Consider the following 27,934-nt stretch of genomic DNA (forward strand, 5'->3'; position numbering starts at 1 on the left):
TGATTTCTTCAGCTGTGAAGCTTCGGACAGGAAGTTCATTACGTGCACCAAAAGAAGCAATAACTTATAAAAGTTTACTTGCTAGTAAAATCCTAAAAGTTGAGACACTCAAATGAAAATACTTAAAAAATTTTTTTGGGCGGTGAGGATTTAATGGTAATATTAAAACGTCCGCTGACCTTTCAACCCTTTCCGAAAACAGAAAACTGGGATGTAATCCCGGGAAAATTTATGCGTACTATTCTAGTCCTAAGCAAAATGAAAATCTCAAAAATGGAGGAGGAGGCGCGGGAGGAAGGGGAGGGGGGAAGAGAAGGGAAGGTGGTGGTGGTCGGTTTGATAGAAAAAGCTACGAATTCTACGAGGCCAGAAGTGGACCCTCGCCTTCTCAAAGCCATTAAATCAGCTGTTCGTTACTCCGATTCCGAGCTCCGACTCGCCGCCCAAACACTAACGTCCCTCATGAAACGCGACCACTCTCAGGTGCTTCATTTTTCTCTTTATGTATTTATTTTTTTTGGTTTTTAGGAAATTTCTTTCTATTATCTTTGCAATTATGTTATCAATTTTGTGGTGGTGGTCGAAGGTTGATCTCAACATTGCACATATTTACTCGGTAAAGGTTTTAGAAAAGAAAAGTTTTAACTTTGATGAAGAAGCTTGAGGATTTTGATAGTATTTGAGATTCATAAGCTTTGTTTGTGGTAGTGTCTTCTTTTTATCCTTCTTCTTCTTTCCTATTTCTTTTCTAATTCATGAATGTCTAGGTGTCTGCTTTATTTGTCTACTAGTGGAGCAAGATCGGGCTGCTGATTTTTTGCTAAATTAGTGCTGGCTTTTTTATAATCTTCTGGAAACTACAATATGCCTACATAAATCTTGCTAAATTAGTGCTTTTGAAGTAGGTATAGGATGTTATAACTCTATTTGATGTGAAATATTATTGAATTCTGTGGTATCATGTATTAACTAGGTAGGAATGAGTATTTAGCTAAAACGAAAAGGAAAAGCTTGGGTAACTAAGTGTAATGTGGTTGCTGATAAATTTACGTAAAAATTGCATGTGATTGAATAATTTGTTGTTCTTTTGCTATATTTTCTAAATCTAGTGTCTTGAGTTGGAAGATGTACTATTTTGCTGAAAAAGTTAGGATGCACCCGTTGACACAAGAGTATTGCTGACAAATTTGGGAAAATTAGTTTATGATGTAAAAAATGGCTTCAGGAGAGGAATATTTTTCTTAATTGCCAAAAAGAAGGCTGAGGGTTGGATGCTTTCCCAGAAAACATAGTAAGTTGCATAAGTTCTGACTTGTAGTCAAAGCCTTTGATAATTCTCCTATAATCCATTTTCAGCTCAGCTCATTTTGAAGAGACTGTGTTATAGCTAAAGCCAGTAAAAAACTTGTGTCTTTGTGTGTGTGTGTGTGTGTGTGTGTGTGTGAGAGAGAGAGAGAGAGAGAGAGAGAGAGAACAGAAGAACAATGAAACAGATCTGATTCTCAGCTATGGATTTGTGTGCATGAATGGATAAAACAGAAGAAAATGAAAAATTATGTGGAAGCTGGAGTGATAGCCTTTGCTTTCTCCAGAAGGCATTTGCTGTCTGATATGACATTACTATTGTTTCATAGAGAGAAATTGGGTTGTGTTATTTTTAGTCCTTTTTAAATCTTACATCTCCATTCTACTCAAAATTCCATCCCATGAGACAGGAGTAAAATTGCATGGTGGAACTAAACATATTCAACTTGTTGTACAGGTACGATACCTTGCACTTCTCATAATAGATGAGTTGTTCATGCGGTCAAAGCTTTTCAGAACTCTTCTTGTTGAGAACCTAGATCAGTTGCTCACATTAAGTGTAGGATTCAGGAGGAATCTGCCGCTGCCAGCTCCTGCTGCTGTTGCATCTGTTCTGCGTTCAAAGGCTATTGAGTTCTTGGAGAAATGGAACACATCATTTGGTATACATTACAGGCAGCTGAGGCTAGGGTATGACTATCTGAAGAATACCCTTCGCTATCAATTCCCTAATTTGCAAGCAAATGCTGCTCGGATTCAGCAGGAAAGGAGGGAAAAAGAGATTAGGACAAAAGAAATATTGCTGAAGAAGTTTGAAAGCTTGAAGGAAAATCTGCCATCAATCAGAGATGATATTCAGTCAACAGTTGATGAAATTAGTGAATGTCTGGACATTATTCAAAATAAAGATGATAATGTGCCTTTGGTTCCTGTGGATGAAGAGGAAATAGAAGAATTCCACAATGCCGAACTGCGACAAATTCGTCTAGACTCCTTGAGAGAAGGTGAAAAGCTTCAAGAGAATAGTGAGAATAAGGTAATTTTTGATGCATTGAGAGAACTATACAAAGTTCTAGTAACAAAGCATTTGGCTGCAGTGCAAGAATGGACCTCCGTCCTCATAAGGGTGGAAGGGGCAGATAGCAGGTTCCGAGACAACACATTGAAGGAGCTCATAGATATTCGAAATCACCTTCAATCGGTGAAGAGAAAATGTGAAGTTTCAGGTTGTGCTCTTCCTAAAAGTACAACTTCTGAGGAAGAAGATATTTGGGAAGAGGGTACTCTGGAATCACATGCAAATGTTGAATCATTTATTGAAGAGAAAAAGAGCGAGTTATGTGTTGCATCCACTTCCAGTAAGTTTGAAGGCAAAGCTTCTGAAGGCAGCAAATCTAAGTTGGTAGCTGCCAAGAAACTGGATGGTGGCTACAGTCATATGGAACCTAATCCTGTGAGGAGCAAGCTAATGGCTGAAGCCCCAGTTCTGACGTGGGGTTCTTTCTTGGATAACTGGGGCTCAAACCAAGATGTATTGGCTAATCAGAGGGGTTTAGAAATTGAAAATCATTGGGGTAGGGTAGACTATGATGCAGTGATTCCGGCAGAAAAAATTGCTGAGTTGAATCTTCAGGCAATTGTTTACAAAGAGGAACCTGTTGAGATCCAACCATGTCGGGCCCCATTGAAGAAGGGGGGCCTTTGTCCAAGAAAAGACTTGAGAGTTTGTCCATTTCATGGACCAATCATTCCTCGGGATGATGAAGGGAGACCAATCAATCTGACTTCAAGTCCTGAGTTGGGGGGCGGTAACTCCTCAGGGGAAGAGATGAGTCCTGATTTAGTTGAGAAGCTAGTCAAGCAGGCTGTGAGAAATGTTCGTGAGAGAGACAAAGAGGCAGCTAAGAAGAGACACCATGACAAACAGGATTTGAAAAGAGCAAAGCTTGCAAAAGTTAGAGAACACAATGAAGCAGTTCTACGTGATGCTGCACTTGCTTCAACTTCAAGATCTTCATATATTGGTGAGGATACAGAGGCAGTCAGCGGCCCAAGATCTTTGCCTAGAAACAAGAGAGACACTCTCGCATCCATGCTGAAAAGGAAAGAAACTACTAAAGACAGGCTAGCCCAGAAGCTACTGAGTACCCGTGCTAAGGATGCTACAGTAAAACAGTTAACTGTGGAAGAGGAGTCAAATTACAAGGAAGCATTTCCAAACCAATGGTAGATGGAAATACATCTCTGATAATGGTGAGTTCAGTAAGTCATACAAAATGTAGGGATTCTCTTGGATTTGTGTCATATTGAATGTACTGTATGACGGATATTTCATTCATTCAATGGGAATTTTCTTTGCACTTTGTTTCCTTGATTCTGTAACCTTAGCGGGTTTGATGAGATTCGCCTCCATTCTTCTTCTCATTTGAACATTAATTCCCAGTTTTCTTCTTCTACAAAATCATTGCACAACGTCAATCTCATCAACAACCAAAATGGTAGGGTCCTCTTTCCTCCCTTTCCCAGTATCCGTGAGCTCCTTAGCGGGTTTGTACCAATTTTATGTACCCTCCAATCTGTGAGGTCTTTTCTTTTCTCTATATTGTTTTCTCTCTTTTTCTCTATTTTGCTCTTGTAGCTGTCATTCCTCCTAATTTATGTCAAAGTTTGGATCTTTATTCCTCATGGGTTAACTGATGCAAGATTGAATATTTACTATGGAAATTTGTCCTTGAAATAACATATGTTTGACTCTCCAAATTTAATGGACATGTTATATTTCATTACTCCTGAGTTGGTCAAATTAAAATAAAGATACATCCTCATGAAAGAGAGATGGGTATATGAGTGCATGTGTAAGTACTTGAGTGCTAGAAGCATTCTAGACCCTCTTGTGGCATGTTTAGCTGTTAATGATGCTCCACTATTTACATTTATTTTCTAGCTGTTTATTACATGTTTCATGTCATTTCTTTTTTGGTTATTTTCCTGTGAGAGTTGCTTGAATGATTCCAATCTCTCTGTCTCTCTCTGCCTCTCTTCGTGTGTTTTTAGGATTTAATCTATTGAAAGTGGTTTGTTTTAATCTTGTTTAGGATCTTGTAGCATCTTAACTGGTATCCCAGAAAGATACTGGTTTTCCTTGTTTATCATTGCACGGATTCTCTTATAACATGCTTTTTAAGCAAGCATACTGTTGTTTACTGCAGTGACACAATGGGCATACACTCTGTTCTGCCTGTAAAGTGAGGGCACATAATCGCTATCCAACATGTATTGGTGATATAAGATGTTTAGCACTAGAGAAAGTGGCTGAATCACTTGAACTTCCACCCAAGTATTGCTTCCTTGGATGCCCTGAGATATTCCTTATTACATAAGCTGAAACATGAGGCTGTTTGTAAATTCAGACCTTACAACCGTCCATACGCTGGTTCAGAGTGCTCAGTTCTTGGGGATATTTCTTACCTAGTTGCACATATGCGAGATGTTCACAAGGTGGACGTGCACTTTTAATCAGCTTTATGTCAAATCTAATCCTTGAGAAGTAGAAACCGCCACATGGACGCTAACTGTAGGTAACTTTGTTTTTGTGTACTTTCCTTAAATAGTGCTTCGAAACTATTTTGGTGTTTATGATGGATGTTAAATGTTAGTTGTAACTTGTGGGTCTTTGAACATGCTTAAAGTCTTGGAGCAGGCTATGGTCTGATTTAGTTAAAAATCATGTAGGTGATCGAGTTATACAAAACCAATTCATTTCATATTTCCTTTTTTCTGTTGAGCTGATTTTTTTTGCTCCCACAGTAGAGCTCTTATTTATACGATTTGCAATGCCAAGTAGTCAGTAAGTGCTAGTCTTTCCAATGAATATCTGCCCTCTTTAATTAAAAACATAACTAGAGAAAATGAAAGAAGGATAAGGCCTAGGGGAACCAAATGCTCATTATTAGCAGTGGTTGCGGGTAGCTTAAAGAGAATTTTGCCAAGTACTGCATTTTACTTTCCTCCTTTTCTCCTTTACCGTGAATGATTAACGTGTTGCACATTGTATCTCTTTTCAGGTTTTTAATTGTTTTGGCCGACTGCTTCTGCCTGCATTTTGAAGCTTGGCAACTTTGCATGGCTCCTGTTTATATGGCATTTCTTCAATTTATGGGAGATGATATAGAAGCTAGGAACTTCAGCTACACCTTGGAGGTGGGAGGCAATTGCCGGAAACTCACCAGTGCCCTAGAAGCCTTAGAGACGATCACAAGAAAGTCAGGGACTGCCAGGACGGTCTGATCATGCAGCTTAACATGGCGCTGTTTTTTTGTGGTGGAGACAGGAAAGAGCTCAAACAACAAGTGGCAGGGCGAATACGGAAGGAAATGCAGAATCCAGACAATGGGGCGCGAATACCTTATCTCTGTAGTTAAAATTACTCTTACTACACTAATCTTTCTGCATCTGTGCTGAATTTTTTTCTCATGTTATCTGTGCCTTGAGATGTCCAAAATCATTGAATATGCACATCAATTGGCTGGATTTTAGCTGCCACATGTTGATTAATAATCTCTCTTTCTGTAAGTCTTTGACATTTTTCAAGAATATCTACCCTAATAGTTGCAACAATGAGAATCAATGTGCAGAGCAGTGTGCTTTTTTGTGAATTGAGGAAAGAAGCAATGTGCAAGATTTTGTCATGTTCGAAATAATTGGATGAATTGCAAACTATTACCGAGAAAAATAAAACAAAACTTGAAAAAGAAAAGGATAAACGATAGAATGCAAGCCTCTTCGCAATTTGTATTCAGTATGCCTTGATAAGAATGAAAAACGTTTTGGTTTAAAACATATCTTCCTGTTGGAAGATGGCCATAGATGAAGCAAAATCATCATTTCAAGGAATATGGTAGTTCAAATAATCATTGTCTAATTAAAATCAAGAAAAACTCACCGAATATGGTTTTCAATTTCCGAAAATTTGGGAGCCTGATAAAGCAGACAAATTTTTTTTTTTTTTAAAAAAAGGATGCACTTAATTTTAGTGTCTAAACAGACATCAAGCTCTTCTACCAATCCAAAATTCATGAGTGGTGATGAAAGGGACAACAGAGGTTTAACTTCCATATCTGATTTAACTCTTTTGCATCATATGTCTGAGCATCTCAAAGTCAGATCCAAGAATGCTAGCAACTGCTGCTTTAGCCAATGATCATGATAGCCTTCTTTTCAATAATCTTAGGATCCACATTTTAGTTGAATTGATCAAATCTCAAGGTGGGTTTATGTATATTTGCAGGTCCGGATCAATCTTCCTGTTGCTTTTTATCATACATGACTCTTACCTCTTTTTCCAGGTTTATGAGAGCATGAACGTTAGCTCACCAAAGCTGTAAACATAAAATATAACAGGTGAAAATGCAGTATGAAGTTGAATGACAGGCATTGATAAATGATTAACTTCACTTCACTTGCAACCTTATTATACTTCCTTCCCAGGACAGTGTGGCTAAGCCGGTCAGCAAGAAATTCAAATCCAGGGGCACAACCATACACCATCTCAGGATCTGGCTGCAAGATATTCTTGGTGTGTCTCAATTGTGAAGTAATCATTATGTGATGGATAATCCTGTTGAAGACATTTCTATTCCACCAAGAAATCCCCCCTCCACCTTCGTGAGATTAGATTAAAGCTTGGCGTTCTTGGAAATTACCTGTAAACATGTTCCCCTGTTTACTCTGGCTGAACTGTGTAAAACATTCTTATTTGTCCTAATGATTTCTTCAGGGCAAAATCTGTGAAAAGGAAGCGTTTATTGAAAGAAGAAATTGGATCCTTCAGTTATATACTTCCATTATGTAGAAGAAAGCTAAGGTTTCTGCCTTCTCCTTTCTTAATTTTGGTGTAAGAAATGGAAAAACTTATCTCATTTTACCCATATGCCATTGTCTTCAGAATGCAAAAGGGTGTTCCAACTCAGAAAGGAGATAGATTATATCAGCAGATCTTTGAACAACAGATATAAACAGGAATGAAGCAGATGCTATCATGATTTAAGGGAAGATATATATACACAAAAATGAGCTTCCAAATTTGACGAAGCTCCTTCACAACTTCAATCATATTTGGCCTATCGATTCCGTTATCTTTTGTGCACCTCAAAGCAAGATCAAGAAAAGTTAACAATGTTCGTAAATATTTGTGTATTTCAAAAGATTTTGTCCCACATCGAAAAATCAGAGAGACTTCCATCATTTTATAATACTTAGCTTCTTATTGAACTTGTGTTAAGTTGGTAATTAATGTGATCTCGCTGCATGAGAAGAAGTTGAGTTGGGCTTATCCAGCGCAAAACATAATGGATTAGCTCTTTGCGCGTGGGCTAGCTCGGCTCAGTTTGCTTTAGAAAGCGCACACGATATAAGTTCCCGTGAACTTTTCTTTGTGGCTCATTCTTTCCTCCTCCAATTTTTTGCTGTTTAGCACGACTCAAGCTTGTTCCAATTACATCTCTATTTTCGTTAACATTTTCATTTCGTCAACATGGTCTAAGAAATGGAAATTCTTCAGTCCTTTTATCCACACATTACAGGAAATGCGGCATGCGGATGCTATCAATATCTGAGGGCAAATTCTTAAAATCTACATAAGATAAATGAGCTTTTAGTTACCTTATACTACTTGTATAGCTGATGAGGGGGGTTTTGAGAAACGTTCACTCTGTCAGCTTAGAATACTGAACTCAATTGGATATTAAGAACAAGAAAAATGAGATCTGCAGATATGTGATTCCCGAAAGTGTGTTCTTAAAATCAACCTTAATTTACTATGTAGAAAATTCTCAGGATTGATCTTGACCTTGAAAAGCATGCACCAACAACCAAGAAATGCCCAAGTGGTTGCCTAACGTTCATACTATCAGTCTAGACTCGAGAAATTTAACCACCAACTTCAGTTGAAATCTGACTGATTGTAATTTCGTTCAAAGTACACAGAGATGTCTCTTGATTACAAATTAATAGTTTATTAAGTTGAATGACAAGGAGCCAAAGGTAAGTTTCTCTAACCATTGGCTAGACTGTTATCTAATGTGTTATCAAGCAAGACATTAATCAAACCATTTGCTTTGCACTGCAAAAAGGTTGCAAGTTGAAGGAAAACAGATCCATGAGTCATCGTTAAAATTAACTGATATCGAGTTGAAGGAAAACATGAGTCAATTTGTAATGCACTGCAAAAAGAATGAAACAAAAAAGCCAACCAAAGAGGATCTCTTTTCTTTCTTCTGTGTGGTTATGGTTCACGAACCACTTCTAAAATTCCAATTTGTTATTCTTTTCAACAAGTTTAGCATTTTATGATCTGAATTATAACATATACAAAGCCCTTAAGCCTAGTCCTAAATTCCAGGTGGTGGTAATCTGCCAAGTACAGTTAGAGTTTTCATTTCATGGAGTTCCTTTTCAACTTCAATCATATCTAGCCTATCCATTATTGATGTTCTGTTTTTCTCAAATCAATATCCAAGAAACCTAGCAACTTCTGCTGTACCTCATGCTCATTTTAATAACAATGCTCTTGGAACATATTAAGATCCACAATTTGATTGAATTGATCATTTTCTACTTACCCTTTAATGATCCTGCATATTATTTCTTTCTCCCAATTCTAGATCAAACTTGATTGCATCTGTTTCTCCAGTAAAGAGCATGAGCACAAGCATACCAACGCTGTAACCATCCCTTTTCCTTGTAAAAACATTGGACTTAGCATGGAGGATCTGAGCTAGTAAACATGAGTCCACTTCAGCTGATTTTCCACTTCTGATTCTCCAGGAGGAAGGGAAATGGATAATCCAAAGTCGAACAATTTAGCAACACCACATTGATCAATTCATCACCTCATATATTGTTAAATTCCACCGATCATAGGTGTAGAAATTGCAGAATGAAGTGAACACAAGAAATTGGCAATACCAGTTGCAAACATTATGCTATTCTTTCAAGATAGTAGTTTACCATCTTAAGGATGGTGGAGACGATTAGTAAGAAATTCAGTTCGAGAAGCAAAATCATGCACGAGAGCTGGGGATTATAATTCTAAACAGCACTAATAAGCAGTACGACATTCTTGAGGTAGCTCAATTTGTGAACTAGTTGAGTATTATTTGAATAGGGGCAGGTTCATTTATACCAAGAAGAATATTTTTAGTCCAGTATAAAATTAAGCTTAAACTGCTCGTTCATTCAAATTACATGCAAACATGTTAGTAATGTTATTTTCAAGTCTCTTTGAGAAATATATGTTGATTGCCCTTTTGAGTTCCTTGGCAGTAAAGCTTTGAGTAGGAAATTTGTGTCGTCCAGCAAATTAAAGAAACAAAAAGCTTCTCCTGTACTGAGCTTCCATTATTGAAAAATGATAGTTTGCCTCCTTCTTTGCCCTTTCTTGGTTTGGGACATTTATGATTTGTTCCTTAGAGAATTTTTAGTTTCTCTCTGAGAAGCAACTCTGCAGCTCAGAGCATACAGAAAAATATTGTTTGGATTGTGTTTTATTTTCCCAAATTTATTTGCTTACATCATCATTACAATTTCCAATACACATTTTTACCTTCCCAATTACCTTTTTATCTCACATACATCACATCACAAAAAATGCTACAGTAAAAATATCTCTAATAATTCACAATCCAAACAGACCACATGAAGCTTATGCTTGTATCTGAGCTTCAAAATAACGAAAATGGATAGATTAGCCTTTGATTACCTTAAACTCTTATGGCTGCTACATTAGATATAGTTGACTTTGACAAAAAAGGCACGTACAAAGCAGCATCCAACCATTAATTGCGAGCTTCTACTCGGTTTCCTGTGAAATTAGCTTGACATGGTATATACTTGTATCTTCAAGTCAACAGCACAAATTTCAAGTGGCGACCTGCGATTCTAACCAAATATTACTATGTATCCAGTAACCTTATGATGATATCCAATCAGAACCATATTGATGTAAAACTAGAACGGTACTTGAAGTTCGAATCATGAGCTTATTCACTTTTCCGACTCACTTGAAAGTTGACTGTAAGCAATTGTCTAACAATGAAGAATAAGCCGGTTACTTCTACTATCCTACAAGTAGTTTCCTTTGGACTTTATGGCAGTATAGTTTCAATCACCTGGTGTAAAATTATTCCTAGGAGAGTGATGAAGAAAATCCAAAAGAACAATTTTTGTATAGACAGTTGCAGCTCAAAATCTTATTCAATTTCATTAATAGCTACTAGAGACAAGGAAGGGTGCAAAAATCCAGAACATACTTCAGAGATTTGCAAAATAAGCACAGATCCTGACATCTGGAGATGTCTGAATATGGATAAAGGAAACACTACACACAGACATTACGAGATCAAAAAAGATGGCAAGACCATCAAATCATTGATCCCACCGGCTAGATAAATGAGGATGGTAGAGCTAATAATTGCGCACAGACTTCTCGATTTGGCGGAGCTGTTTTGCAACCTCGATCATATCTGGCCTATCTTCTCCTTTTTCTTCTGTACATCTCAAAGCAAGATTAGTAAAAGGCAACAAATGCTGCTCTATCTCGTGTTCGTTGTAGCCTTCCTCTTCAAAACTCTTGGGATCCAGAATATGTTTGAGTTGATCATTCTCTAAGCGGCGTTTGAAATAAGGTATTGTTGGTTCACCGTCCTTGAACACACGTGTTTCTCCAGTAATTAGCAGAAGGATAAATACCCCTAAGCTGTACACATCACTCTTCTCGGTCACAAAGCCTGACTTGAAGTATTCAGGGTCGAGGTATCCAGAAGTGCCACAAATCTCATCTTCAATCTTCTTTTCTCCAGGGGGAAGGGATATCGAAAATTCAAAGCCAAATAATTTAGCTACTCCGCTACTGTCCAATATCACGCTGGCTAATTTCAAATTCCGGAAAATGATTGGCGAAGGAAATGCTGTATGAAGATAAAGCAAGACGTTGGCTATGTCACTTGCAATCTTTATTCTACTTTTCCAAGAAATTAGCTGACCGTTACGGGGATAGCTGAGGGAATGAGGAAGAGATTCCATCCCAGGAGCATAAGCATACACCAAAGCAGGAAGCTCGAATTCCAAACAGCAGCCTATAAGATGTAAGACATTCTTGAGGTGACTCATTTGTGAATTGACAACTATGCCGCGAATGATAAACTCAGGCCTGGCTGGAAACGCCCCACTTCCTACCTCACCAAATTTAACCAAAATGGGTCGGTCTTGCAAATTCCCTCTGAAAAACTTCCAACTATCAAGGGCAATATGATTGACCTGTTCTGAAAAGTTATTGGTTGCCCTGATGACTTCTCCGGCAGTGAAGCTTCGAATGGGAAGCTCGTACCGCCCACCAAAACAAGAAATTAGTCCCTCCAGCAGTAAACTTCCATTGTGGCGAAAGTGTTCCTTCTCCTCTTTTCGCTTATAGAACGGCAAAACGTTTCTCAGTTTATCCATAGTTGGAAGTTAGAACTCAGGAAAGGAATTGGAGTAGGAAAATTGGCGAACTTGGAAATCTGGAACTATGAGATGATGTCAATATTGGGCACAGAAATGCATTCCTAGTAAACAGCAACATATGATATTCAAGGTATGAACGAAGATAGTTCCAATTTCCAAGCAGTTGCCACTTGCTTGGGGGGCTTCTCTTGAATTTCCTGGAAAATCTGCAGTTTACTTTTAGGCTACTGATTTGAGGTAGATTGGAGTGGAAAGACCGCTGGCACCGTGGCTCAGTCCCTGTCAAGGGACCTGCATGTAAATCACTTGGTACATTTTTTTATTGATTGGACAAGTAAAATTATTGCAGCAGACAAAAGTTGTAAAATTTACAATAGGAGATGATGCTACTGGAAGGAACTCTACTGTCTCTTGATTGCATTCCATTTCCTTCATGTCTTTTTGCAAGTAACACTACAAAGGAGGTTGAATTCCATTAATAATAAGTAGAGCGTCTTTTTGCTTGGTAGTTTTACTTTGTAGTCTACATGATCTTTGGAGTGTCTTAACTTCTTTTTTTTTTTTTTTCAGGTCTGGAGGTTAATCTCCCAGGCTGGCGTTTGGAGTATCTTAACTAATACAAAAATTTATCGGCAATTAAACTTTTTATGAAATTTTCAACTTTTTATTCTTTAATCATTTAAAAACTTAGACAAATATTTTATGAATCATGTGTTTCAATAAGCTCACATATTAATTTCATTTTTATCCTTTTTTTTTTTTTGCTTTGAATAATTATTTTCATAGTTAACAAATTAACCTTTTTCCCAAGAAATATTTGCTCAAATAATTATTTTCATACATAACCTTTTTGCCAACAAGTTATGAAAAAAATCGCGGGCAACACTGCGTGAAGAGCAGGACAAATCCAACTAATAAAAATCCAACAGACATGTAGTACCCATTAAGGTCATACTAAGAAGATTGAGGTCATATAAGAGGAAGATCGGTGAGGCAACCCAGGTAAAAGAGGGTCGCTGTCCAGATAATTTTTCAATAAATAAGAAAAGTATATTATCCCTTGGACCTATCTTAGTACCAAGTACTCATAAGTTAGTTGAACTCTTCAACATTCGCATACAATTACGTATTCTTTGAAAATTTAAGCACCGGAAATATTTCTCTTTTACACACGTACTCAATCAATTAAAATAAGTAGAACAGTGTTTTTTTTTAAAATCAATTAAAATCAACCCGAGACCTCTTGCTTACACTGAGAACAGTGTGAAGCTCAATTAGAAATTATAGAATATAAACTTAGAAATTTTAGGCATCATCATCCTTGGTCATGCATAAAAAATATTTATCAAACACGAAGGAATCTCTAATTTGCTAAAAAAAAAATTTTTGAACTAAAAAGTAGCATTTAAACTAGGTTAAATTAATCTGAGTAAAATTATTAATATATGTATTTGTATATGTATATATATATGTATATGTTCATATACATATATGCATATATATATATATATACATATATATATATATATATATTCTTTGCTTCTTCTTCTTCTTATCTTTCTCTCTCCCTCTCTGTATCCCTCCCTCTCTCTCTTCCCCTTAGCATGTTGAAAACAAACTTGAAAACCTGCGTTATTCATCCAATTCTCATGGCAATAAGCACAGATAGTAAAATATGACTATAATTCCCCATAGCTGTTTGTCCTTGAGATAACATACGTTTGACTCTCCAAATTTAATGGACATGTTATATTTCATTACTCCTGAGTTGGTCAAATTAAAATAAAGATACATCCTCATGAAAGAGAGATGGGTATATGAGTGCATGTGTAAGTACTTGAGTGCTAGAAGCATTCTAGACCCTCTTGTGGCATGTTTAGCTGTTAATGATGCTCCACTATTTACATTTATTTTCTAGCTGTTTATTACATGTTTCATGTCATTTCTTTTTTGATTATTTTCTTGTGAGAGTTGCTTGAATGATTCCAATCTCTCTGTCTCTCTCTGCCTCTCTTCGTGTGTTTTTAGGATTTAATCTATTGAAAGTGGTTTGTTTTAATCTTGTTTAGGATCCCGTAGCATCTTAACTGGTATCCCAGAAAGATACTGGTTTTCCTTGTTTATCATTGCACGGATTCTCTTTTAACATGCTTTTTAAGCAAGTATACTGTGTTGACGCGAGCAATTTAAGGAGCAAAATCTGCTGTCAAATTTGGCAGATTGTGTAAATATTTTGTTTCCTTATTTGTAATTAATTGTCTTATGTTTAGGCTGTAATATAGGATCTTGATGTACCCCAATTAGTATATATATAGGCTGTAATAGCTTTAAAAAATATATAAAATATGAGAACGATTCTCCATCATCTTTTCTACATGATATCAGAGCAATACCTAACGTAGAAACAGATTTTTTTTTACTCTGCAACTATGACTGAAACAAACCCCTCCTCTTCTATTATTCCCCATGAATCTCGAATCATTGTCCAAGACAATACTCCTTTTCCATCTGGAATCATCTTAGATGATACGAATTTTCCGTTATGGTCACAGCTTATGGAGATGCATATTGGAGCTCGAAACAAATCTGGATTCCTTACAGGACAACTCTGAAACCTGCTGCAGATGACAAGCAATTGGAAGCCTGGCTTATTGATAATAACCGAGTTAAGAGTTTGCTTATTGACTCTATGAGTCCACTCTTGATGCAGCGATTCATCCGTCTTCAAACCGCCAAAGAAATATGGGAAGCAGTTGCAAAGACGTTCTATGACGGCTCGGATGAAACGCAACTCTTTGAACTGAATCGGAGATCATTTACTACTCATCAAAGTGGTAGACCCTTATCTGTATACTACAATGAACTGATTGGCATATTTCAGGAAATTGATGCTCGTGTTCAAACACAAGAAAATAATGCTGCTGTAATCATATCGCTGCACAAACATATGACTCGACTTCGAGTTCATATTTTTTTGGCTGGCCTTGACCCAGAATTCAATCAAGCTCGAAGTGAAATTTTGAGAAAAGATCCACCTCTGGATCTTGAGTCATGCTATGCATATGTTCGCAAGGATCACAACCAGAGACAAACTATGGAGGAACCTAAAGTTCAATCAGATGGCATGGTTCACTTGACTGCCCGCACGCGCCCTGCAAATGCCCAACAAACTAAAGGAAAAAAATCTGGCACTAAAGGAAACAACTATACTTGCACTCATTGTGGTGAAGAGGGACATTCCCAACAACGGTGCTATGAAATTATTGGGTATCCTGAATGGTGGGATTTTACAAAGAAACCTCGGAAGAAAATTGGACAAGCTGCCGTTACTACCACAACAGATGAGGAAGTGATTGCATCTACTTCAAACACAGCTTCAGCACATGTTGCCAAGGCTGGTAATCCAGGTCTGCCCAAAACTAATCTTACTATGAATGATACATGGATTATTGATACAGGTGCTACTGACCACATGACAAACGATTCTACCCATCTTTCCTCTATTCGTTCTTCAACTCAACCTCACATACTCACTGCTAATGGAGGAGTTGCACCCGTTACTGGCGAAGGATCAGTACATGTGTCAAATTCCATTAATCTTGATACTGTGCTTGTAGTCCCTTCTCTTTCGTCCAAACTTTTATCTGTTAGCAAAATCACAAAAGCCTTGAATTGTACTGTACGTTTTTGGCCTGATAAATGTCTTTTTCAGGACATTGCAACACAACGGACTCTTGGCTATGGTATTAGACGTGGGAATTTGTACTATCTTGATTTGGTCACTACAAACAATCAGATACCTGGTCAAGCAAATAAGATCGAAGGAGTCAAGGAAACAAAGATATGGCATGGTTGTGGCACCGTCGTCTTGGTCATCTATCATTTAATTATCTTCGCAAATTGAAACCAAGTTTGTTTTTACATACAAATTCTAAGTTTCATTGTGACATTTGTGAAATGGCAAAGAGCCATCGAATTCCTTATCTACCTAGTTATAATAAGAGTACTACACCTTTTATGACTATCCACTCTGATGTTTGGGGACCTGCTCAAGTTCCTACTTTGTCTGGTGCTCGTTATTTTGTGACATTTATTGATGAGTGTACTCGTATGAGTTGGATCTCTCTCCTAAGAAACAAGGGAGATGTTTGTTCTGTTTTCCAGGATCTATATAAAATGGTGGCTTCTCAGTATCAATGTCGAATTCAAGTTCTTCAATCTGATAATGGTGGGGAGTATATAAATTCTGATCTGGAGTTTTTTTGTCAAGAAAATGGCATTCGACACCAAACCTCATGTACTGGTACACCGCAACAAAATGGTTTGGCAGAACGAAAGAATCGCCAAATACTTGAGGTTGTTCGCGCGTCCTTGTTTGGAATGAAGGTGCCTCGAGAGTATTGGGGCGAAGCTGTTCGCTCTGCTGCATACCTTATCAATCGGACTCCATCACGAGTCATTGATTTCAAAACTCCATATCAAAAACTCCATGAACTTGTCCAAGCACCAATTGGTTCAAATCTGGAACCACGTGTGTTTGGTTGTACTGCATATGTCCACCAGGTTACAGGCAAGCTAGATCCACGTGCTATCCGCTGCATATTTGTTGGATACGCAGATTTCAAAAAAGGATATCGATGCTATAATCCTAATAAAAACAAAATGTATGTAACTCGAGATGTTACAGTCCATGAAGATCTTCCTTTTTTCGGTGGTCATGAGTGCTCTCTTCAGGGGGAGACAACACTTGATTTAGGTGAAGACAACACTCATGAGGTTTTTCAGGAACAAGCACAAATTGAAACTGAACCAGATGTTGATTTGTTGAATAATACACATCCTGAGGTTGTTGGTGGCTCTCATGAGAATCAAGATAGTACAATTTCCCAAGGCACACCAACAGCAATAGAAACTCCGAATGTGTCTCCTCAGGTAACATCATTACCTTCATCCCCTGTAATACATGAGTCAAGTCCTCTTAAAGCTGAACTAAGATATCCGATTAGGATAAACAGAGGGATTCCAAAAAATCAGTATGATGCTGATTTTAAAGCTAAGACTAAATATCCCATTAACAATTATACCTCTTCTCATCGTTTGTCAAAATCTCATGCACTTGTTGTAACTCAATTATCCCCTGTATCTATTCCAAGTAATGTGCAGGAAGCATTGATGGATTCAAAATGGAAGAAAGCTATGAATGATGAAATGGAAGCCTTGCAGAAAAATCATACATGGGAGCTTGTATCGCTGCCCGATAGGAAAAGAACAGTAGGATGCAGGTGGATTTTTACAGTTAAACTCAATCCCAATGGAGTCATAGACCGGTACAAGGCAAGACTTGTTACTAAAGAGTATACACAGAAGTACGGAATTGATTATGGGGATACATTTGCTCCTGTAGCAAAAATAAATACCATACGAGTAATTATTTCCATAGCAGCCAATCAAGAGTGGCCACTGCGACAGTTTGACGTTAAAAATGCTTTTCTCAATAGAACTCTGAATGAAGAAATATACATGGATCCTCCTCCGGGCATAAACTGTGGTGGCAAAGTATGCAAGCTAAGAAGGGCCTTATACGGATTGAAGCAATCCCCTCGAGCATGGTTTGGAAGGCTCTCAACTTTCATGAAGAAGAATGGATATAAACAAAGTGATGCAGATCATACACTTTTCATCAAGCAAGTTTTTAAAAAGGTGACTGCTCTTATTGTGTATGTTGATGATATGGTTGTCACAGGAAATGACTCAAATGAGATAGCTGCCCTCCAAGAAAGCCTTGCAACTGAGTTTGAACTTAAAGATCTTGGGCACCCGAAATATTTCTTAGGCATTGAAGTTGCAAGATCGAGCAACGGAATCTCTCTTTGCCAACGAAAGTATGTGCTGGATTTACTAGCAAAAACTGGTATGCTGGACTGTAAACCCATTGAAACTCCTATTGAGATGAATCACAAGTTAGCCATTCAACAAGACCAAACTCCAACCAATAAGGAGAGGTACCAAAGATTAGTTGGGAGACTAATATACTTATCACATACGCATCCTGACATTGCGTATGCTGTGAGCATTGTAAGTCAATTCATGCATGCACCAAGTGAAGATCATATGGAGGCTGTTTACCGGATCCTGCGATACCTAAAATCTTCTCCAGGAAAAGGATTATTTTTTGCTAAAAAAGGAGATCTAGAAATCAAAGGGTATACAGATGCAGATTGGGCTGGAAGTCAAACTGATCGAAAGTCTACATCAGGGTATTTCACATTTGTTGGAAGCAATCTGGTAACATGGCAAAGCAAGAAACAAAAGGTTGTAGCAAGATCAAGTGCAGAGGCAGAATTTCGTGGAATGGCACAAGGTATCTGTGAATTGCTATGGATAAAACGCATTGTACAAGATCTCGGTATATGTCTGTCAAAACCTATGATGTTATTATGTGATAACAAGGCGTCCATAGCAATTGCAAATAATCCTGTTCAGCATGACAGAACCAAACATGTGGAAGTTGATCGACACTTCATCAAAGATCATCTTGACAAGGGTACAATTAGTCTTCTGTTTGTCACATCAAAAGATCAACTAGCAGATGTTCTAACAAAGGCTGTATCTGGAAACGAGTTTCAAAGCTCACTTAACAAGTTGGGAATGATAGACTTATATTCACCAACTTGAGGGGGAGTGTTGACGCGAGCAATTTAAGGAGCAAAATCTGCTGTCAAATTTGGCAGATTGTGTAAATATTTCGTTTCCTTATTTGTAATTAATTGTCTTATGTTTAGGCTATAATATAGGATCTTGATGTACCCCAATTAGTATATATATAGGCTGTAATAGCTTTAAAAAATATATAAAATATGAGAACGATTCTCCATCATCTTTTCTACATACTGTTGTTTGCTGCAGTGGCACAATGGGCATACACTCTGTTCTGCCTGTAAAGTGAGGGCACATAATTGTTATCCAACGTGTAGTGGTGATAGAAGATGTTTAGCACTAGAGAAAGTGGCTGAATCACATGAACTTCCACCCAAGTATTGCTCCCTTGGATGCCCTCAGATATTCCTTATTGCATAAGCTGAAACATGAGGCTGTTTGTAAATTCAGACCTTACAACCATCCATACGCTGGTTCAGAGTGCTCAGTTCTTGGGGATATTTCTTACCTAGTTGCACATATGCGAGATGTTCACAAGGTGGACGTGCACTTTTAATCAGCTTTATGTCAAATCTAATCCTTGAGAAGTAGAAACCGCCACATGGACGCTAACTGTAGGTAAATTTGTTTTTGTTACTTTCCTTAAATAGTGCTTCCAAACTATTTTGGTGTTTATGATGGATGTTAAATATTAGTTGTAACTTGTGGGTCTTTGAACATGCTTAAAGTCTTGGAGCAGGCTATGTTCTGATTTAGTTAAAAATCATGTAGTTGATCGAGTAATACAAAACCAATTCATTTCATATTTCCCTTTTCTGTTGAGCTGATGTTTTTTTGCTCCCACAGAAGAGCTCTTATTTATACGATTTGCAATGCCAACTAGTCAGTAAGTGCTAGTCTGCTAGTCTTTCCAATGAATATCTGCCCTCTTTAATTAAAAACAAAAATAGAGAAAATGAAAGAAAGATAAGGCCTAGGGGAACCAAATGCTCATTATTAGCAGTGGTTGTGGGTAGCTTAAAGAGGATTTTGCCAAGTACTGCATTTTACTTTCCTCCTTTACTCCTTTACCGTGAATGATGAACGTGTTGCACATTGTATCCCTTTTCAAGTTTTTAATTGTTTTGGCCGACTGCTTCTGCCTGCATTTTGAAGCTTTGCAACTTTGCATGGCTCCTGTTTATATAGCATTTCTTCAATTTATGGGAGATGATCTAGAAGCTAGGAACTTCAGCTACACCTTGGAGGTGGGAGGCAATTGCCGGAAACTCACCAGTGCCCTAGAAGCCTTAGAGACGGTCACAAGAAAGTCAGGGACAGCCAGGATGGTCTGATCATGCAGTTTAACATGGCGCTATTTTTTTCTGGTGGAGACAGGCAAGAGCTTAAACAACAGGTCACAGGGCGAATAAGGAAGGAAATGCAGAATCCAGATAATGGGGCGCGAATACCTTATCTCTGTAGTTAAAATTACTCTTACTACACTAATCTTTCTGCATCTTTGCTGAATTTTTTCTCATGTTATTTGTGCCTTGAGATGTCCAAAATCATTGAATATGCACATCAATTGGCTGGATTTTAGCTGCCACATGTTGATTAATAAACTCTCTTTCTGTACCTTTGCTTTCTGTTTTTAACAGTCGACTTTAAGTTTAAGAGTTGCTAAAGAACAAGTCGTGTTCCATGTCAGGATATAGGAGTCTTTATTTGTAAATGCCGTTTTGACATTTTTTCAAGAATATCTGCCCGACTAGTTGCAACAATGAGAATCAGGGTGCAGAGGAGTGTGCTTTTTTGTGAATTGAGGAAAGAAGCAATGTGCAAGATTGTCATGTCCAAAATAATTAGATGAATTGCAAACTATTACCGAGAAAAATAAAACAAAACTTGAAAGAGAAAAGGATAAACGATAGAATGCCTTGATAAGAATGAAAAACCTTTTGGTTTAAACCATATCTTCCCGTAAGAAGATGGCCATAGATGAAGCAAAATCTTCATTTCAAGGAATATAGTCTTTCAAATAATCATTGTCTAACTAAAATCAAGAAATTCTCACTGAATATGGTTTTCAATTTCCGAAAATTTGGGAGCCTGATAAACCAGACACATTTTAAAAAAAAAAAAAAAAAGGATGCACTTAATTTTAGTGTTTAAACAAACATCAAGCTCTTCTACCAATCCAAAATTCATGAGTGGTGATGAAAGGGACAACACTTCTATATCTGATTTAACTCTTTTGCATCATATTTCTGAGCATCTCAAAGTCAGATCCAAGAATGCTAGCAACTGCTGCTTTAGCTAATGATCATGATAACCTTCTTTTCAATAATCTTAGGATCCACAATTTAGTTGAATTGATCAAATCTCAAGGTATATTTGCAGGTCCGGATCAATCTTCCTGTTGCTTTTTATCATACATGACTCTACCTCTTAGCTCACCAAAGCTGTAAACATAAAATATAACAGGTGAAAATGCAGTATGAAGGTGAACGACAGACATTGATAAATGATTAACTTCACTGCACTTGCAACCTTATTATACTTCCCAGGACATTGTGGCTAAGCCGGTCAGCAAGAGATTCAAATCCAGGGGCATAACCATACACCATCTCGGGATCTGGCTGCAAGATATTCTTGATGTGTCTCAATTGTGAAGTAATCAGAATATGATGGATAATCCACCAAGAAATCCCCTCTACACCTTTGTAAGATTAGATTAACGCTGGGCGTTCTTGTAAATTACCTGTATAACATGTTCCCCTGTTTACTCTGGCTGAACTGCATAAAACTTTCTGAGTTGCCCTAATGCTTTCGTCAGGGCAAATTCTGTGAAAAGGAAGCGTTTATTCAAAGAAGAAATTCGATCCTTCAGTTATCTACTTCCATTATTGTAGAAGAAAGCTAAGGTTTGTGCCTTCTCCTTTCTTCATTTTGGTGTAAGAAATGGAAAAACTTATCTCATTTTACCCATATGCCATTTTCTTTAGAATGCAAAAGGGTGTTCCAACTCAGAAAAGAGATAGGTTATATCAGCAGAACTTTGAACAACAGATATAAACAGGAATGAAGCAGATGATATCATGATTTAAGGGAAGATATATATATATACCCAAAAATAAGCTTCCAAATTACTAACCATATACGTAAATAGCCGATTCAAAAGATATCTTCTCAATCAGCTAATTAAGAACAATGAACAGACTTCAGCATTCGACGAAGCTCCTTCAATGGCCTATCGATTCCGTTATCTTTTGTGCACCTCAAAGCAAGATCAAGAAAAGTTAACAATGTTCGTAAATATTTATGTATTTCAAAAGATTTTGTCCCACGTTAAAAAATCAGAGAGATGGTACTTGAATGGTGTCCAATCAGATCCATATTGATGCAAAACTAGAATGGTACTTGAAGTTTGAATCATGGGCTTATTCACTTTTCCGACTCACTTGAAAGTTGACATGCAAGCAATCGTCTAATAATGAAGTATAAGCCGGTTACTTCTACTGTCCTGTAAGTAGTTTCCTTTGGACTTTATGGCAGTATAGTTTCAATAACCTGGTGTAAAAACATTCCTAAAAGAGTGATAAAGAAGACCCAAAAGAACATTTTTGTATAGACAGTTGCAGTTTAAACTCTAATTCAAGATTTCATTAATAGCTGCTAGAGACTAGGAAGGGTGTAATAATTTAAACATGCTTCAGGGAGTTGAAAAATGAGCACAGATCCTGACATCTGGGGATGTCCGAATATGGATCAAGAATCACTACACACAGATATTACGAGATTAAAAAAGATGGCAAAAAATATCAATCCTCTGATCCCACAGCTTAGATTAATGGGGATGGTAGAGCTAATAATTGCGCACAGACTTCTCGATTTGGAGGAGCTGTTTTGCAACCTCAATCATCTCTGGCCTATCTTCTCCTTTTTCTGCTATGCATCTCAAAGCAAGGCTAGTAAAAGGCAACAAATGCTGCTCTATCTCATGTTCGTTGTAGCCTTCCTCTTCGAAACTCTTAGGATCCAGGATATGTTTGAATTGATCATTCTCAAAGCGGAGTATGAAAGAAGATACTGTTGGTTCACCATCCTTTACAACGCGTGTTTCTCCAGTAATTAGCACAAGCATAATTACTCCTAAGCTGAACACATCACTCTTCTCAGTGACAAAACTGGAACAGCAGTACTCAGGGTCGATGTATCCAAATGTGCCTTTAGGCAGATCTTCAACCTTCTTTTCTCCACGGGGAAGGGATATCGAAAGTTCAAAGCCAAATAATTTAGCAACTCCGCAATTATCTAATGCCACTTTGTGAATTGTCAAATCCCGAAAAATGATTGGTGAAGGAAATGCTGTATGAAGATAAAGCAAGACATTGGCTATGTCACTTGCAATCTTTATTCTACTTTTCCAAGAAAGTAATTTACCATCGGGGGGGTAGTTGAGGCAACGAACTAGAGATTCCATCCCAGGTGCATAATGATACACCATAGCAGGAAACTTGAATTCCAAACAGCAGCCTATAAGATGCAAGACATTCTTGAGGTGACTCATTTGCGAATTCATAACTATGTCACGAATGATTGAATCAGCCATGCCTTCATGATTATAATCTTCGCAAAATTTAATCAAAACGGGGCGGTCTTGCAGATTACCCTTGAATGACTTCCCACCGTAGGTTATAATATGATTGACTTGTGAAGAGAAGTAATTGGTTGCCCTGATGAGTTCTCTGGCAGTGAAGCTTCGAATGGGAAGCTGGTATCGTCCTCCAAAACAACCAATTAATTCCTCCATTAGTAAACTTCCATTCTTACAAAAGTGTGACGATAAACTCTCCTCCTTCTTCTCTTTTCGTTTATAGCAAGGCAGAACTCTTCTCAGTTTATCCATGGTTAGACCTCAAGAAAGGAATTGCAGTAGGAGATGGTGCGGTTGGAAGTGTCCTTGGAATCAACCTCAATTTATTATTGGGATAATTGCAGAAACCTCACCTGGAGTTTCTAACACTTGCACTGACCTCCCCTATGGTTTGAAAAATTGCACTGACCTCCCCTAAACTTACTAATTCTTTGCAAATTCAGTCCAAACAATTAAAATATTGTTTTAGCGAGTGAAATTAGAATTTTGTACCAGATTTGTCTTTGTGCTATATGTCCAATGAATGACAAAGTATTACAAATCAATTAACAATTAATAAATTTTAAGGGGTATAGTTTATGGGCAAATACGCATTACCCATTTAAAGTACTGGCTCTTTATGGATATTTTACTTTCATAAAGTGTTACAGTAATATTCTTACAAAACGAAAATCGGTAGATTCTCTATTTAATATAAATTAAATGTTTAAAAAAAAAAAAAGAAATGGCCCATAAGGTATTAATTCTTTATGACTTTCATCCATTAGATGAGTAAAGTATTGGCTCTTTATGGGCATTTATTCCAAATCATTTAATTTATATTAAATATATAAATGTTTGTAACTAAAATTGAAAAAGTGTTACATTAATATTTTTACGGAAGGGAAACTGGTAGGTTTTATATTTAACAAAAATTAAATATTTGAGAGTAATACTCAAATATTTAATTTTTGTTAAATACAAAACCTATACTCTCAAATATTTAATTCGAATGAATACGTTGCGTATAATTCGAATAGGGGCAGTTTAGTTTCATTTATACCAAGAAGAATTATTTTTAGTCCAGTACAAATTAAGCTAAAACTGCTTGTTCTTTCAAATTACCTGCAAACATGCCAGTGATGTTAATTTAATGAACTCCTCCAGAAAATTTGTTGATTGCACTTATGAGTTCCTTGGCAGCAAAGCTTTGAATTGAATGCTGTACCGTCCACCAACCAAATAAAAGAAGCAACAATGTCCTCCAATTCTGAACTTCCATTCTTGAAAGGTACGATTGTTCGCCTTTCTCTTTATCCTTACCTGGTTTAAGAAACGGTAGGACATTTATGGTTTGTTCCGTAGAGGACTATTAGTATTTCTGTGAGAAGCAACTTTACAGCTCAGAACATACAAATAACACAGTGCCATGAAGCATATGGTTGTATCTCAAACTTGTATGGCTGCTACAATCGGATGGAAATAGATATAGAAGGCATGTGCAAAGAAACATCCTACCATTAATTGCGAGCTTCTACTCGGTTTCCAATAAAACTAGCTTGACATGGATTATACATATATCTTCAAGTCAACAGCACAAATATCAAGTAGTGTCCTGCCATTTTAATGATGATATCCAATCAGATCCATGTTGATGCAAAACTAGAATGGTACTCGGAAGTTTGAATCATGACTTGTTCACTTTTCCAACTTGGCTTGAAAGTTGATATGCAAGTAATTGTCTAATAATGAAGTCCAAGCTAATTACCCTTTACTGTCCTATAAGTAGTTTTCTTTGGACTTTATGGCAGTATAGTTTCAATCACCTGGTGTAAAAATATTCCTAGGAGAGTGATGAAGAAATTCCAAAAGAACAATTTTTGTAGACAGTTGCAGTTCAAAATCTTATTCAATTTCATTAATAGCTACTAGAGACAAGGAAGGGTGCAAAAATCCAGAACATACTTCAGAGATTTGCAAAATAAGCACAGATCCTGACATCTGGAGATGTCTGAATATGGATAAAGGAAACACTACACACAGACATTACGAGATCAAAAAAGATGGCAAGACCATCAAATCATTGATCCCACCGGCTAGATAAATGAGGATGGTAGAGCTAATAATTGCGCACAGACTTCTCGATTTGGCGGAGCTGTTTTGCAACCTCGATCATATCTGGCCTATCTTCTCCTTTTTCTTCTGTACATCTCAAAGCAAGATTAGTAAAAGGCAACAAATGCTGCTCTATCTCGTGTTCGTTGTAGCCTTCCTCTTCAAAACTCTTGGGATCCAGAATATGTTTGAGTTGATCATTCTCTAAGCGGCGTTTGAAATAAGGTATTGTTGGTTCACCGTCCTTGAACACACGTGTTTCTCCAGTAATTAGCATAAGGATAAGTACCCCTAAGCTGAACACATCACTCTTCTCGGTCACAAAGCCTGACATCATGTATTCAGGGTCGACGTATCCTAAAGTGCCACGAATGTGATCTTCAACCTTCTCTTCTCCAGGGGGAAGGGATATCGATAATTCAAAGTCAAATAATTTAGCTACTCCGCTATTGTCCAATATCACGCTGGCTAATGTCAAATCCCGAAAAATGATTGGTGAAGGAAATGCTGTATGAAGATAAAGCAAGACGTTGGCTATGTCACTTGCAATCTTTATTCTACTTTTCCAAGAAAGTAGTTTACCATTACGGGGATAGCTGAGGGAATGAGTAAGAGATTCCATCCCAGGAGCATAAGCATACACCGCAGCAGGAAGCTCGAATTCCAAACAGCAGCCTATAAGATGTAAGACATTCTTGAGGTGACCCATTTGTGAATTGACAACTATGCCGCGAATGATAAACTCAGCAGCAGACCCCCTACTTCCTACCCCATCAAATTGAACCGAAATGGGTCGGCCTTGCAAATCCCCTCTGAAACACTTCGGACCATGAAGGTCAATATGATTGACCTGTTCTGAAAAGTTATTGGTTGCCCTGATGAGTTCTCTGGCAGTGAAGCTTCGAATGGGAAGCTCGTACCGCCCACCAAAACAACCAATTAGTCCCTCCAGCAGTAAACTTCCATTGTGGCGAAAGTGCTCCTTCTCCTCTTTTCGCTTATAGAACGGCAAAACGTTTCTCAGTTTATCCATGGTTGGAAGTTAGAACTCAGGAAAGGAATTGGAGTAGGAAAATTGGCGAACTTGGAAATCTGGAACTATGAGATGATGTCAATATTGGGCACAGAAAAGCATTCCTAGTAAACAACAACATATGATATTCAAGGTATGAACGAAGACAGTTCCAATTTCCAAGCAGTTGCCACTTGCTTGGGGGGCTTCTCTTGAATTTCCTGGAAAATCAGCTACTACCTGCAGTTTACTTTTAGGCTACTGATTTGAGATAAGATTGGAGTGGAAAAACTGCCGGCACCGTGGCTCAGTCCCTATCAAGGGACCTGCATGTCAATCACTTGGTACTTTTTTTATTACCAATTATTGATTGGACAAGTAAAATTATTGCAGCAGAAAATTTAGGTCTTGTTTGGATTGCGGTTTTCCGTCGGAACATTACGTCGTTTTCCGTGATCACATTTCCTTATTACCTTTTTTCCTCACATACATCAAATCGCAACAGTAAAGCACGGGAAATATTTCTCTTTTACACACGTACTCAATCAATTAAAATCAGTAGAACAGTGTGAAGCTCAATTAGAATTTCTAGAATATAAACTTAGAAATTTTAGGCATCATCATCCTTGGTCATGCATAAACAATATTTATCAAACACAAAGGAATCTAATTTGCTAAAAAGTAGCATTTAAACTAGGTTAAATTAATCTGAGTAAAATTATTAATATATGTATATGTATATGTTCATATACATATATGCATATATATATATAGACATATATATATACATATATACATATATATATCTATATTCTTTGCTTCTTCTTCTTCTTATCTTTCTCTCTCCCTCTCTGTATCCCTCCCTCTCTCTCTCTTCCCCTTAGCATGTTGTAAACAAACTTGAAAACCTGCGTTATTCATCCAATTCTCATGGCAATAAGCACAGACAGTAAAATATGACTATAATTCCCCATAGGAACCAAAAGCAAAACTAGAAACAAGAACCACAATTTCTAGTTTATACTACAATATAGACAATACAAAAAACCAAAACAGATAACTAAATCAACTAGTTATATCTTATGTCGGCACAAATGTTATGTTAAATCAAGGATTCGCACAAAAGTTCAACAGAAAGGTAAGCCGTTCAGGAATCACCATGTTAAATGTCCTTGCAAGCAATTGCAAGCTTTCCAACAAAGTATGCATTTTTATGTTGTAAAATTAGAAAATGCAAAAACCCACCACACAGCAGAAGCAACTTGTGAGAAAAACTAAAGCTATTTAGAGTACCTACAATACTACCATTAATGACTACAGCATCGCGTATTAATGACTAAGATAGCAAATCAAAACTTTTCAAATCAGAAAATTAACATATTTTCATTATTTGAGCTAGTATCAATCTTGAACGATGTGGAGAAATGGTCACAGTCCATGAGACATAAAGAAGATACAAATATCCCCACGAACAACAATCAATGTGATAAAACTAGCAATATCTGAGAGAGACAATCTAGCAAGAAATCTGAAAGTGCCACTAAAGTACATTTGATTTACCGATAGCCACAAAAAGTACTTTGGTCACACTTGTAAAACAAGCATCACTTCATATCACAAAGCAGGCATAACTGATTTTTCAATCATAAAAGAAACATAATTAAGGTGCACCAAGCATCAGTGGTTACAAAAAGCAATCAGAAACTTTAAGAATTTAGTCAAATCAT

The 27,934-nt window shown here is 37.3% G+C and overlaps 4 protein-coding genes across 6 annotated transcripts; 1 reads left to right on the plus strand and 3 right to left on the minus strand.

The window, feature by feature from the left end:
• Positions 1 to 266: 266 nt before the first annotated feature.
• On the plus strand, positions 267 to 5,960 carry LOC113750904 (UV-stimulated scaffold protein A homolog). 3 transcript variants are annotated; one of them, XM_027294851.1, is made up of 5 exons: positions 425 to 483; positions 1,716 to 1,762; positions 1,876 to 3,558; positions 4,515 to 4,883; positions 5,370 to 5,960. In XM_027294851.1, the coding sequence occupies exons 2-3, from the start codon at positions 1,728 to 1,730 to the stop codon at positions 3,533 to 3,535; spliced, it is 1,695 nt and encodes a 564-aa protein (XP_027150652.1). In that variant the 5' UTR covers positions 425 to 483; positions 1,716 to 1,727; the 3' UTR covers positions 3,536 to 3,558; positions 4,515 to 4,883; positions 5,370 to 5,960. The 3 variants fall into 3 exon arrangements, with proteins under 3 accessions (XP_027150650.1, XP_027150651.1, XP_027150652.1); XM_027294849.1 differs by lacking the exon at positions 1,716 to 1,762 and having other exon boundaries at positions 267 to 483; positions 1,763 to 3,558; XM_027294850.1 differs by lacking the exon at positions 1,716 to 1,762 and having other exon boundaries at positions 267 to 483; positions 1,763 to 3,558; positions 4,515 to 4,879.
• A 2,396-nt stretch (positions 5,961 to 8,356) lies between these two features.
• On the minus strand, positions 8,357 to 11,802 carry LOC113750836 (non-functional pseudokinase ZED1-like). The gene is made up of 3 exons (XM_027294776.1): positions 10,783 to 11,802; positions 10,614 to 10,681; positions 8,357 to 8,525 (listed from the first exon to the last, which is right to left on the minus strand). The coding sequence occupies exons 1-3, from the start codon at positions 11,800 to 11,802 to the stop codon at positions 8,357 to 8,359; spliced, it is 1,257 nt and encodes a 418-aa protein (XP_027150577.1).
• Positions 11,803 to 22,309: 10,507 nt separating this feature from the next.
• LOC113750837 (non-functional pseudokinase ZED1-like) lies at positions 22,310 to 23,353 on the minus strand. The gene has a single exon (XM_027294777.1). It carries the CDS (start codon positions 23,351 to 23,353, stop codon positions 22,310 to 22,312), a length of 1,044 nt encoding a protein of 347 aa, XP_027150578.1.
• Positions 23,354 to 24,970: 1,617 nt separating this feature from the next.
• On the minus strand, positions 24,971 to 26,508 carry LOC113748926 (non-functional pseudokinase ZED1-like). Its single transcript, XM_027292526.1, has one exon. It carries the CDS (start codon positions 26,226 to 26,228, stop codon positions 25,200 to 25,202), a length of 1,029 nt encoding a protein of 342 aa, XP_027148327.1. The 5' UTR covers positions 26,229 to 26,508; the 3' UTR covers positions 24,971 to 25,199.
• Positions 26,509 to 27,934: the final 1,426 nt, after the last annotated feature.

The sequence above is a fragment of the Coffea eugenioides genome, chromosome 10 (assembly GCF_003713205.1).
Source record: "Coffea eugenioides isolate CCC68of chromosome 10, Ceug_1.0, whole genome shotgun sequence".
Classification (NCBI taxonomy): Eukaryota; Viridiplantae; Streptophyta; class Magnoliopsida; order Gentianales; family Rubiaceae; genus Coffea; species Coffea eugenioides.